The sequence below is a fragment of the Acinonyx jubatus genome, chromosome B2, assembly GCF_027475565.1.
Source record: "Acinonyx jubatus isolate Ajub_Pintada_27869175 chromosome B2, VMU_Ajub_asm_v1.0, whole genome shotgun sequence".
NCBI classification, from domain to species: domain Eukaryota; kingdom Metazoa; phylum Chordata; class Mammalia; order Carnivora; family Felidae; genus Acinonyx; species Acinonyx jubatus.
This window is the reverse complement of record NC_069385.1, coordinates 42,336,727-42,349,791: the sequence shown is the minus strand read 5'-3', so window position 1 is coordinate 42,349,791 and position 13,065 is coordinate 42,336,727. Positions and strand designations below refer to the sequence as shown.

Here is a 13,065-nt window from a genome sequence, read left to right as displayed (position 1 = left end):
AATAGAAAAAACTATAATGTAAGGAAAAGCACATACTGAAAAAAGGAATTGTAACACTTAAAGGTGTACAAGCCATCAGTAGACTAAAAGCCATGTTGCTACACACCCTAGAAGACACCATGCAAAATCTCCAAATCTTCAGCAATTCATAGCTCAACCACCTTACCAGCTAAACATATTTGTTTCTCCTAATTGTACATACCTTTTCTATTCTTCAGCTTTATAGGAAATAGCCGTCTGCCTTGTGTATAAATCAATAATCTTCCTAAAAGGCACAGTGAGTGAATGAAATAAATATATTGTAATTCTTGTCCTGAATAGTAGAAGGTTTTCTGTTTGTTCCCTTAAAAGAGAAGCAAACAAATACATTTATTTTAATGTATTTTTTAGATAGTACCTATCTTCATTCCCTTCTGAACATTAAACAGGGTTGCAGTCTATAATGAAGACTCTGATGGTATAAAAAAAAAAAGTTAATTATCTTTCCTAAGATCCTATAACACCTAAATCTCTGGGGAAAAGCATTCATCACAAATTTAAGCTCATGAAAGTGTAACATGCATACAGTGTTCATTCCAAAATAGCATAGGATTGTCAGAGTTATCACCTGTTATCAAGAGGAACTTCAAAAATAAGAAAGGGAGAAAGTCATTAGAAAATATCACTGTTTAAATTCTACCAATTAAAAGTTAATACTATGAAGACTATTTATAACCATGTTAGTAAATAAAATTAGAATCTGTAAAACATATACACCTAAAATATATCATTCATTCATTCATTCATCCATCCACACATTCAAGATCTCCTCAGTATCTGTTTTATATAAGACCTCGAACTATCTGATGTCAAAGAACAGTAAGAAACATGAAACTGGGCTTCCAATTCAGAGTATGGCAAATAGTCTAGTATGACCAGAGCTTGAGGAGGACAAGTGACAGAGACAAGAGGCTAGCTGGTAGCAGGGGCAGATCACAGAGGACTAAGCTGCAGAAGGAATATGGGTTTTATTATAGAGGCAACTGAAATGATATTAAAGGGTTGTAAGCATGAAAGTAATCAAACACGCATGTGAAAAACTAACCCTGATGATAGCATAAAAGATAGATGGAAGAAGGTAAAGGCGTGAAATAAAACTAAAAACATCATGAGCAAAAGCATCAACAACAAAAATGGAGAAGAGCAGAAAGATAAGTATATAGAAAATTAAATCAATAGGCAGGCCTTAGACAGAACTACATGTGGACTGTGAAATAACAACAAAATCCTCAAGTTACTAACTCAACGTCTGTGTAGACAGTGAATTTTTATTCTATTTAAGTAATTCTAAAGGGGAAAAGAGGGAGAAACCAGTAATGATACAGAAGAAAGTGATTTTAGTCCTTGACATTTTAACATTAAAGTGCCCATGGAGCACCCAGAGATATTCTAAGTATGATATAAGCGTATGAATTTGAAATTCAGAAAAGTGGTGGACTGAAATATCAGGGTCATCATATACATATGTAGTACTTGAAACCATGATCCCCCAAGAGAGAACAGGTAGACTAAGAGGAGGAAAACAAGAGCAAAGGGCGAGTGCTCAGAGCGCCTGGGTGGCTCAGTTGGTTAAGCGTCCGACTTTGGCTCAAGTCATGAACTCAAGGTTCGTGGATTCGAGCCCCATGTTGGGCTCTGTGCTGACAGCTCAGAGCCTGGAGCCTGCTTTGGATTCTGTCTCCCTCTCTCTCTGTTCCTCCCTCGCTCTCTCTCAAAAGTGAATAAACATTAAAAAAAAAAAAAAAAAAAAAAAGCAAAGAGCAAAACCCTTATGGGTACAAACATACCAAAAAAAAAGAGGCTTTCCAGTGAAATTATGATTCCTCACAACGATGAGAAAATATAAGAAAGAATGGTTGAAAAGTAAATAGGAGGTAAAGAAATGGGGCCTGGATATATTTAGGATACTTAGAAGAGTTTTCTCTGCAGGGAAGCAGGGAAGTAAGATACAGGTGAACTGGTTCAGGTTTCTATTTGAAAGATACATAAGCAGGTTCAGAGCACGCAGGGGAAGGTACCAACAAAAAGGGAGACACAATAACAAGCGAAGCAATGTCCTCTTTCTAAAACAGGAACAAAACCCCAAAGAACATCAGAGAGGAACAAAATCAAGAACAAAGATCAATCTGGAAAAGAATACTTCTTCAGTGCAGCCCAAAGAAAGGGAATATTGATAAGGACATATAAACATGCACTGTATACTTAGAAGAAGGACATCTGGGGAATTCATCTCTGTAAAGTTCTGCTTTTCTTAGTGAAGTGGGATGCAAGGTCTCCTCTTGAGAGAAAAGTAGGCCAGAGCAGAGCAGGGCCCATGCTAAAACTGGCGAAAGCTTGCAATAACTATTATGAACACTGTAGAAAGAAAATCTAAGAGGATGCAATAAACATAGTAGCTATGGTTAGAAAAGTGTGTATGTGCACTAATTATATCACTAATGCTGTCTGCTCAATTTCCTGAAGACCAAAGAAGATGAAAGACAGAACTGATCTAAAGACAAGCAACTGCAGACAAGAAACTCAGAGAAAGAGCAAGGATTTTGAAAGAAATGGTGGGAGCAGGTGGGACATGAAGCATCCCAGGTCTTCACTAGATAGGGAAGAGAGTAAATTCATGATGTCCTGGTAGATAGTAGGGAGAGAAAAAAAAAAAAGCCCTAGAGTATTTTAATACCAAGAAATTTTTTAAATACATAAATTTAAAAGGAGAGAGGTTTATAGAAACTTATCTTTTTCTTTCTCTTGAAGAATAAATTCTAGCTCCTGTACTTCCTCCTCTAGTACAAAATGCTAGTTTTTGAAACCCACTAATTACAGGTCTTTGACCATTTTTTCTTGCTTGAGTTTAGAATTTACCTGAAGATAAAAAAATAAGATCTTCATATTCTCAGAGTACTATCTGCTTAGAGAAGCGACATAAGAGAATGATAAAAGATTAACAGAAGTGTATAGACATTGGTATGCAGAAAAATCTGACTATAAAAGAATATTCACTTTATTCCTGAGATGAGATTCAATAGAGCAATTAAGGCCAGATTATGAAACATCTAGGGTATTTTAGCTTTTTAAATTATTTTTATTTTTGTAATTTACATCCAAATTAGTTAGCATTTAGTGCAACAATGATTTCAGGAGTAGATTCCTTAATGCCTCTTACCCATTTAGCCCATCTCCCCCTCCCACAACCCCTCCAGTAACCCTCTGTTCTCCATATTTAAGAATCTCTTATGTTTTGTCCCCTTCCCAGTTTTTCTATTATTTTTGCTTCCCTTCCTTTATGTTCATCTGTTTTGTGTCTTAAAGTCCTCATATGAGTGAAGTCTTATAATGTTGGTCTTTCTCTAATTTTGCTTAGCATAATACACATCTAGGGTATTTTATAGCTCGGACAGAGGATAAGCAGAGAGGAATCACAGGGTGGGTTATCTAATAATAAAACAATATTTTACAGAAATGTTCCTCCTCCTAAAATGCATAAGGACAAATAAATTACTACTATACCAGAGGAAAGAATAAGCAGTATATTATTGCAGTGTAACAGACTAGGACATATATATACACTAGTATAAGTTGAAGAACTTCAGATGTAAGAAGAACATCGATAACAGCTCCACATTGGAAATTAAAATTATCATTGTGATGTAGTTTTTAAATTTGTGAAAATATTTTATAGTAGCAGAAGTGGTCTAATTTACTATGCTACTAACCATTAAAAATAAGTTACTAAGCTACTAAGCTAAGAGGTCATTTTTAAAAGTATGTAACAGAAAAAAACAATACTTACCACAATGCTTTGAATGACCCAAAATTTCATCGATTTGCATGGCCTCACACAACTCAAAGTACTGAACACACTGCTGAACTGCTGTAGTTATCTAATAAAATAATAACTTATTAATTCTAGAAATTTGTAGCCCCCAATTTCAAGTAGTAAAAAAAAAAAGTTAATCAAGGTTATAAAAATATGCTGAGAAAAATATTTAACAAAAGTATTTAAAATAATACTTTTCCAGTCCACAGAAGCTCAACTTCCCCACTTACATTTTAAGTATGGCATCATTCCGGAAAACACCAAAAATACTTGAAGACCAACAATATTGCTATAATGTCAGTGTAAATGGACAAAGATAGATACATACTTCATAGTGAGAGATGCAAAAGTTCTGTGACCATGACTTTAAGAACACTCTTGCCAATACCCCTTACAGGTACTGCCTTTGAGACTTGTCTTCCTATCACACCAGCAAAATATGAACTAGATCAAGCCTTCACTTCCATCTCGGATACCAGCACTGATGAAAACTGATAAAGAAAAATCTTATAATTCAAAGAACAATGACAACAGAAAATGATTTCCAGCCTGTACTGTACCCAGTCATTCTCCTAGGAGTCTCCATTCTACCTCCTTCTCCCATTCTCCCCACATAAATTTTTTCAAATCCCCTCCCCTTTCCCCTGGATGTACCCACTTCCAGTACATGTCCTCTCATTCTAGTTCTCAAAATGGAGGCCACCATGAGATAAGGAGTAATAATTGTTACACTGGCAATAAAGAGATTGTTGATGACCCTGAAAAGATCAGTTTCATGAGAGTTTGGGGAATAAGCCAACCTGTAATGGAAAAAAAAAAAAAAAGAAAAAAGAACGAACAAAGTAGAGGCAGTTAGTGTAACTTTCATTTTCAGGAAGGCTGGCTGTAAAGAAGGAATAAAAAAAATACAGCAACCTCTGGTGTACAAATTAGAGTCAACACTGAATTCTTTTTCAAGTTAGAAGGGAATGATCATGCTTAGATGTTATTGGAAGAAGCCAGCAGAGAAGAAGAGTTTGACTATACAGGAGAGACAGAGGAGAGTGGATAGAAAAAAAGTATCTAAGAGACAAGCAGACAGAACCTAAGGGGAAGGAAGGACTGAGTTTTCAATGGGAAAAAAGATGAAGATTGTGTAGACAGAGGCAAGTTCATAGTTGTGGTGTCAATGAATTGATGGATTTCCCAGTCTCATTTGTATGGCCTCAGTTTTATGCAGAAAGGAGTTAATATGGCAGGACTTCCATTGTAAGAAACGCCTGCTTGCAAAGTTGGACCCTGACTCCATCCGGGAGGTTATCTCAGGAAATTCCAAGAACTGATAAGAAGGGTTCTCTGTACCTAAATAGCGTGTACAAACAATGAGATTTATGCTCAACACCTGCTTTCCTTCTGGGAGTCTGAAATCCTGGTATATGCTAGGCAAAAGATACCTACATGATCAATCCCCAATTTAAAAAAAAGGGGTTGGGGGCAGAGTCTTTAATGAGTGTCTCTGGAGGACATTTCACATGAGCTATTATAATGATGCTGGATGAATTAAGTGGAGTCACATCAGGACTCCACTGTGGGGGACAGAGCAAGAACTCTTGGAAGCTTAAGGTTGGTATCCTCCAGACTTCACCCAAAGCTCCTTTTCCCTATGTCAATTTCTTTGCATACTTTTTCTGTTACAATCATAGCTGAGAGTACAACTATACGTTGAGTCCTACTAGTCCTCCAGCAAATCATCAAATCTGAGGGGTGGTCTTGTGGACCTCCTCCGATATCTATTTGTCTTATCTAAATCAAACTTTAGAGATCCAGATCAAAATGAAACTCCTCTTGAAAATCTCGATCTCAAACTTGTATAAAATCTGAAGTTTTACCTTTCCCCAAATTCTTCCTATTTTCCTCCTCCTGTTACTTCTCTCAATGAATGATATTAATCACTCAATGAAGTCCTTACCCATCCCCTATTTTAAAAACCAAGTCCTCTAAACCCTATATTCTAAAAATAACAGTACTTGGGGTGCCTGGTGGCTCAGTCAGTTAAGCATCTGACTCTTGATTTCAGCTCGGGTCACGATCTCATGGTTCCTGAGTTTGAGCCCTGCATCGGGCTCTGGGCTCACAGCATGTAGCTTGCTTGGGATTCTTTTGTCTCCCTCTTTCTGCCCCTCTTCCTCCTCTTTCTGCCCCTCTTTCTCCTCTTCCTGCCCCTCTTCCTCCCCTCCTCCTCCTCCTCCTTCTTCTCCCTCTCTCTCAAAAATAAATGTAAAAAAAATAAAAAATAAAAATAAAAACAATAGTACTCCCGAGTCCATATATTTAACCCAATTCATGCTGCCACAGCCTAAACTCATATTTCGTTCATCTTTTGCTTGGATGAATCCTCTTCGTCTTTTTGCTTCAACATTTCTCTATCTTCATCTAGCACCTTCAACCCATTTTCAAAATTTTCCAAAGCCCTAATATATAATGTCACTTGAGTACTTAACCTATCAGTGGCTCTAATATAAAAGCCAATCTCCTAAATTTGACATATTATATAGAAAAACTAAGATCAGACATTAGTTTCATTCTTCTTGGATACCTCCATCCCAGCCATACACACATGCACAAACACAGAAATACATCTACCTCTGTAAAACTCAGTCACCAAAAGTCAATTCAACATATGACCAATGACCAATTAATCAAAAGCAAATGCACTCAAAACCTCACTAAATCAACACAGTTAAAACTGAAACACTGTGAACAGACATTTACAACAAACTCAACACTTGTACTTCTAAAAGGAAAACGACTAAAGATTTCCCTTAAATAGGTCTATTTTTATGGAATTACACACTGCCCCAGGCATGAGTACATCAACTGTCACAGTCCCAATTTAAAATATCCAAGCGATTTTCAAACAACATCATTACTTAAATTAGCATTCAGAGAACCAACTTTCAGGAAATTTCCTGTGTCCAGTCACAAAATATGTAGAGTTTCTAAATGTGCTTTGTGTTTTCCTAAGCCTAAGCCTTTAAACATGCTATTCTGCCGCCCTGACATATTTTCCTGCCACAACCTTAACCACACCCCTTCTCTTTTCCAGGATAACACCTACTCATTAAGAACAAAAAATTTCCACATAATCCTAGTAAAAAGCTGATTGTTCCACAAATAATAAACATCATAACCAAATTTAAATTTATTTAGCAAATTGATGACAAATCTATATAACCCATGATAACAGGTATCTGGAATAACAAGTTTAAAACCTTGTAAATCAATACATGTCAACACATCTGAAAAATGTATTTCTGAAATCCAACCCATCAGTGTTAGCCCCTTGCTGCTGCAAAATGAGCTAACAACAAGAGACACACTCCAGGAAATATGTTTGGTCAGCAACAATCTCACCTGAGCTGCCATCCTTCCACTGCTGGTATGAACTACTCTCACCTCTGAAAGTCTACCAATTTCTGAGTTCTAAGCTTTCCCCAAAACCTTGGAAGATTAAAAATCTGCTTTGCCTAACTTAAGCAATAAATTTGCCTTTATGTGTTATTTCAGATATTCAACAGCAGTCTTAATCCTTGACAATTCTAGTGCTTCCATGCAGATTACCTTGAAGGCTCACACTTGGTGGCATTCTACGGGATCCCCAAATAAAGAATGTTCACTGGGCCCCCCTGAGTCCCAAACTCTGATAGTCCTTCGGATCTATGACTATGTGAGTTGGCTTCAACAATCTGAGCTCAGACTTGCTTCATTGAGTATTCATTGCTAAATTATTTGTTATCTTAAGATTTATGACATAAGTCTTTATAGAAAGTAGCTTTTGTTTTGCAGGGGCACCATTTGGTAAATATTTATGCTATTAACCAGCTTATTCTTCTGTGTTTGCTTTACTTTTGTTATTTACACAGTCTTAACTCCTGTTTTATTTTGGTTTATCTTGCATCTACTGAATATACAAAAGACTGTTCCATAGAGAACAGAAGGAGGGATAGTCTAAGAAGTCTCTAATCCAGTGAATCAAATCCAAGCCAGCCCTGAGATTCCTGGCTACCAACAACAAATTCATGCAAAAGCAACTAGTCAAATTGCCTTGGGAATCCTACAAAAATTTCAAAAGGATACTCCAACTTGTCAATTCATGTAACTGGTCATATATAGTTCTCACTAGCTTCTGCTTTATCAGAACCTGAGACATCATTCATAAACTTTTGGGCAAAAGTGTGTTTCATGTTTGTCTAAATTTAAGCTTCAACCTTCTTCTGATAGAACTCCTACTTCCTGGATGAACTTATTCTTACAATCCTAGCTCTTACACAGACCCTGGTAAACAGGAACAACCAAAAATGACTTACAACAATACCAGTATGAGTAATTTCTGACATGACAAAATAAATACTTCAGAGCAGCTCTAAAATAGGAGACAAAAGAGCAAAACCTAGTCAGTTTCCTCAGCTGATAACTCAAAATATAATCTCCAAGATGGTCTTTCAAAAAGGCTGTTTAGTTCGCTTCCATTCAAACCTTCAGAAATCCATCCTCCCAGCGCCCATCCCTACCCAGCTTTATCTTCACCACCCACTTCTGTTCCTTCCCCTTTCCCCTTGCTTCTTAAATATTGTACCTTTTATTATTTAGAAAAAGGTAACAAAACAAAAAAAGGCACATGCGCAGGAGAGAAAACAACCACATTATATAATATCCCCTTTAAACTGAAGCAGAAAGCAAATTTATAGTGGGAAAAATTTATACACAATTTATACAAATTTATAGTAGGAAAATTTAAACAATAGTCTTGTTTAAGAGTCTAGTTTAAGAGTCAAATTGAGGGTATAAAGAAAGATTTTCCTAAACTCCAGGAAAACAAAAATTTGCTGTAAAATTCAGGATTTTATTTGATACTTATTCTCCTGTACTATCAAACACATACCAGCCTTAATTGCTAAACCATAAGATGGATGGAGGTTAAAAAACAGGGTACATGAAAAACCCAGGGAGAATTTAAATAACCTGTCAATATTTTTTAAATGACTTTGAGAGAGCAAGAAAAAAAGGAAATACACTACATAAAGCCATTTCAAAAGCTATGCACTTCAGGGTAGACTGGACAAAGAATGAAGATATTAAAAATAAAAGATTAAATATTTGTGCTGATAGACCAAATGTTTTTCAACCAGTTCGTGACTTTACAATGCTATGGAAATAAAGTTCTCAATTTTCTCAGCTCTTAAAAATCAACAGCACATACATAAATTGTGTTGTCTAACACTACCTACTAAAAATTTCATAAACGTCATAAATATAGAATAGAATAGAATTACATCAAGTGGCCTCTAACCATGTATTAGTTCTAAATTACAATTAAAGTTAAAAATACCCAGCTTCTCGGGTTCCTGAAATTCATTCCAAGTTTTCAGTAGCCACATATATCTAGTGGCCACTCTACTGGACAATGCAGATATTCCGTTGTAGAAAATGTTATCAGAGTGCACAGAGGAGAAGCTAAAGGAAATGCTTTAGCAGGACATCGTGCTAAGCAGGCTGCTGTGACTCAAGTACTCACACAAGGAACTCTTACAAAGCAAAAGGAAAATGCATGGAGTCGTCTTAAAGTTTCCACTGTAGACGTCCAAAATCTGATCCTCAATTCTGAAAAGTGGAGATAGATCTTGTATCCATTTTCCCCAAGGTTTCCTTTCAAAAGTTGGGCCATGTTTGCTTGAAAACTTACACACACACACACACACACACACACAGTCTTTACATATTTTGTAGGTTCAGGAAAGTTTTTAAGAGAATATGAGGTTTAAGTCGGAATCTCATGCAAGTGTGACCAATTATGTACAAAAAAATACTTGATTCAGTTGATAAAATACGTAAGTTGTTTATAATAAAGTAACTATTTTCAGACTAAAAATTGATTATGGTATAATTAACTCTTAAAAATCTGTTCCTTATTTGAAAAGTTAATCTATAAGAAACATTTGCAATATTTCCACCCAAGCCCCTTATGACAGCAACAATGAGTTATAGGGAGAGGGAAATCATTGGGTTTTCCCCCTTTCTCTATTTTAACAAGATCAGTTTGTGTTCATATGGCAACAAATTTTCATTTAAAATGGGAATGGGAGGGAAAGGAGACGTGGAAGGATTTTATTTCAAGTCATTAAACATTTTTAAACACTTATTACCTCTACAAATAAACTCGTTCTATTCAACATCCCTCTCTCTCCCTTCTGAAACTCAATTCTCTTGATTCTCAAACACAAAACAAGTTTTCTTTTTTCATTTTATGCTCTACTGCATTCACCCAGAAATTCACAACTCTATGACCATTTCCCCTTCTCCTGACTTTTAAACTCAAGATTTTAACTACATAAATCATATTTATCATTTCAAAGTCCTATTAGAACTTTTAAAGTATTTTAATAAATTTCACATTTCATGTTTGTTATTAGACTTGATTTATTTTCAAAGTCTTTACACATTATTCCACTGATAGCAATAAATGTGGAACATTTTGCTAATATATTTTATAGTATTAGTTTTTATTTGATGTAACTTGAATTAATTTTTGTAAATGCAAAAGCACGTATCATTCTGAGTTTTTAATACAACTTTCAGTCCAGAGCATGGGTATATTTTATAGAACTAACTCCCCTACAAATACCTGACCTGAATTAAGTCACAATACTTAAAAATAGGGCTTGTTTCAACTTGCTTGTTAGCATCCCAATTTACGACGTAATTATGTATTTCCTAAACGTTATCCTATTACTCAATTCTATACTTTTATCCTTTTATATGTCACAAAATGGTAGTTTAAAAAAAAAATCACATAAAAGAGGAATTGTTTCAGGGTGCCAGGGTGGCTCATTTGGCTAAGCATCCAACTCTTGATTTCAGCTCAGGTCATGATCTCATGGTTCATGGGTTCGAGCCCCGTGTCACGCTATGCACGGACAGCATGGAGCCTGCTTGGGATTCTCTCTCCCTCTGTCTCTGGCCCTCCCCAGCTCACACACACATGCATGCTCTCTCTCGTAATAAACAAACATTTATAAAAAGGGGGGGGGGGGAATTATTTCATCATCCAAGATAAATTATCAATCAACTTTGCACATTCAACTTATTACATCATGTATCTTTTTGTGATATTATTTCTCAACATAAGGACAGAAACAGACTTACCAAAGATTTATATTTCTTTTCAAGAAGTCTTAGTACTGCAGTTCTGCTATAATATGCATGCTAAAATTAGGAGAAAATGATATTTAATATTCAAGCTATACCACTCAAAGTCTATTTTTCCCGAATCATTTCCAATAACATGAATTACCAATAACAGTTTGAAATTGTTGTAATCAGTACAAAATAGGTTTTTCTATGTACAATGGATTATGAGCATAGCAATTACCAGAATGCAAATGGTATGAAAAGAACCGTAGATCATTTATTGACAGACAAGTAGAAAAATATTCTATCCCTCAACTGCAACCAGTTTCCATGTTGTTACTTTAAAACCATTATCAACACACATATAAGAAGGAAAGGAACGACACAAAAGCCGGGGTGAGGAAGATCACAACCGTCACAATGAAGGATACTGTACTATCTACATATGCAGAAATTTGCCAAGCTTGAAATGCTCTGAAGCAATAGTATCTTAATCACTTTCTGCCAATCATGTATTTTAAATAATTCAAAGTGCCAAAAAAATAATTATCTCCTTAGAACTAAATATAGTGGGATTAAAACATACTTTTTATGCTTTCCACAAAGGGGAGAATATAAATGTTATTAAATTATATTAAATATAATATAAATTATATTTTTTAAAATTTATTGTCAAGTTAGCTAACATACAGTGTATACAGTGTGCTCTCGGTTTTGGGGTTAGATTCCTGTGATTCATCCCTTACGTACAACACCCAGTGCTCATCCCAACAAGTGTCCTCATCAATGCCCATCACCCATTTCCTCCCTCCCCCACCCCCGCAATCAACCCTCAGTTTGTTCTCCACATTCAAGAGTCTCTTATGATTCGCCTCCCTCTCTGTTTGAAATTATTTTTTCCCCTTCCCTTCCCCCACTGTCTTCTGTTAAGTTTCTCAAGTTCCACATATGAGTGAAAACATATCTTTCTCTGACTGAATTATTTCACTTAGCTTAATACTATCCAGTTCCATCCACGTTGTTGCAAATGACAGGATTTCATTTTTTCTCATTGGCAAGTAGTATTCCATCATATATATAAACCAAATCTTCTCTATCCACTCGTTAGTTGATGGACATTTGGGCTCTTTCCATAATTTGGCTATTGTTGAAAGCACTGCTATAAACATTGGGGTACATGTGCCCCTATGAATCAGCACTCCTACTTTTGACTATGTTCTGAAAAGAAATCCTCATAGTGCATCCCTTAGACCAGAGTCACTACACTACATTCCCAGGCCAAGTTCAGCTGCCACCTGATTTGGTACATAAAGTTTTATTGGAATAGTTACATCCATTCATTTATATATTGTCTAAGGATGCTTTGGGGTTACAACAGAATTGACTAGATGTAGGGACAGTACAGTCCACAAAACCAAAAATTTATTGTCTGTCCCTTTAGAAAGTCTGCCAACCTCTGACTTAGATGAGTGTAGGATAATGTAATGAATTTTCATTAATACTAGAACACAGGAGCTAATTTATATATATATATATATATATATAATTTTCTGTTGGTTAGTGTTTCTGTGATCTGCTGCATACTCTTGAGAATCAAGTACTGACAATAAAATATGTTAAGTGAAAAAATGTATTAACAGAATAAGATTTGTTAAAGATCTAAACCAATAAATTTAAAAGTGTATATAATGTAACTACATAAACCAAAATCTTAATAGTTATCCCTGTGTTGTAGAAATTCAAATGTGCTTTTACATATTTTGTATACTTTCTATAATAAAGGTATAATTTGATAACTAAAAATTAAGAATAAAGTATCAGATGTAAGGCATAAAGGGTTCAAGTTAATTAAATTGAGCAAACACTTATCAAACACATACTTTATAAGCCAGGTAAGGGCTAAGCTCTGGACAGAACTGTTTGGGTTAATTGCATTATACAGTTTACGTAACAAAAGGCAAAACAAAAATAAAAATAAGCCATCAACTAAGTAATGTGCCAACTGTATGGAGCAGTAAATAAACACGTTGCTCCTCGTCATGGCAAGT

General features: G+C 35.5%; 1 protein-coding gene across 5 annotated transcripts in view; it reads right to left on the bottom strand.

The window, feature by feature from the left end:
- The window catches only part of TBC1D32 (TBC1 domain family member 32), a 206,004-nt gene that overhangs the window by 154,137 nt on the left and 38,802 nt on the right, over positions 1-13,065 (bottom strand). For 4 of the 5 annotated variants that reach the window (XM_015068263.3, XM_027056995.2, XM_027056994.2 and 1 more), the window contains 3 exons: positions 11,033-11,092; positions 3,824-3,914; positions 203-343 (listed from right to left, as the gene is read on the bottom strand). In XM_015068263.3, the coding sequence (XP_014923749.1) occupies positions 203-343; positions 3,824-3,914; positions 11,033-11,092 (292 nt within the window). The remainder of the gene's footprint in view (positions 1-202; positions 344-3,823; positions 3,915-11,032; positions 11,093-13,065) is intronic. The other variant, XM_053222325.1, reaches the window with a different exon arrangement.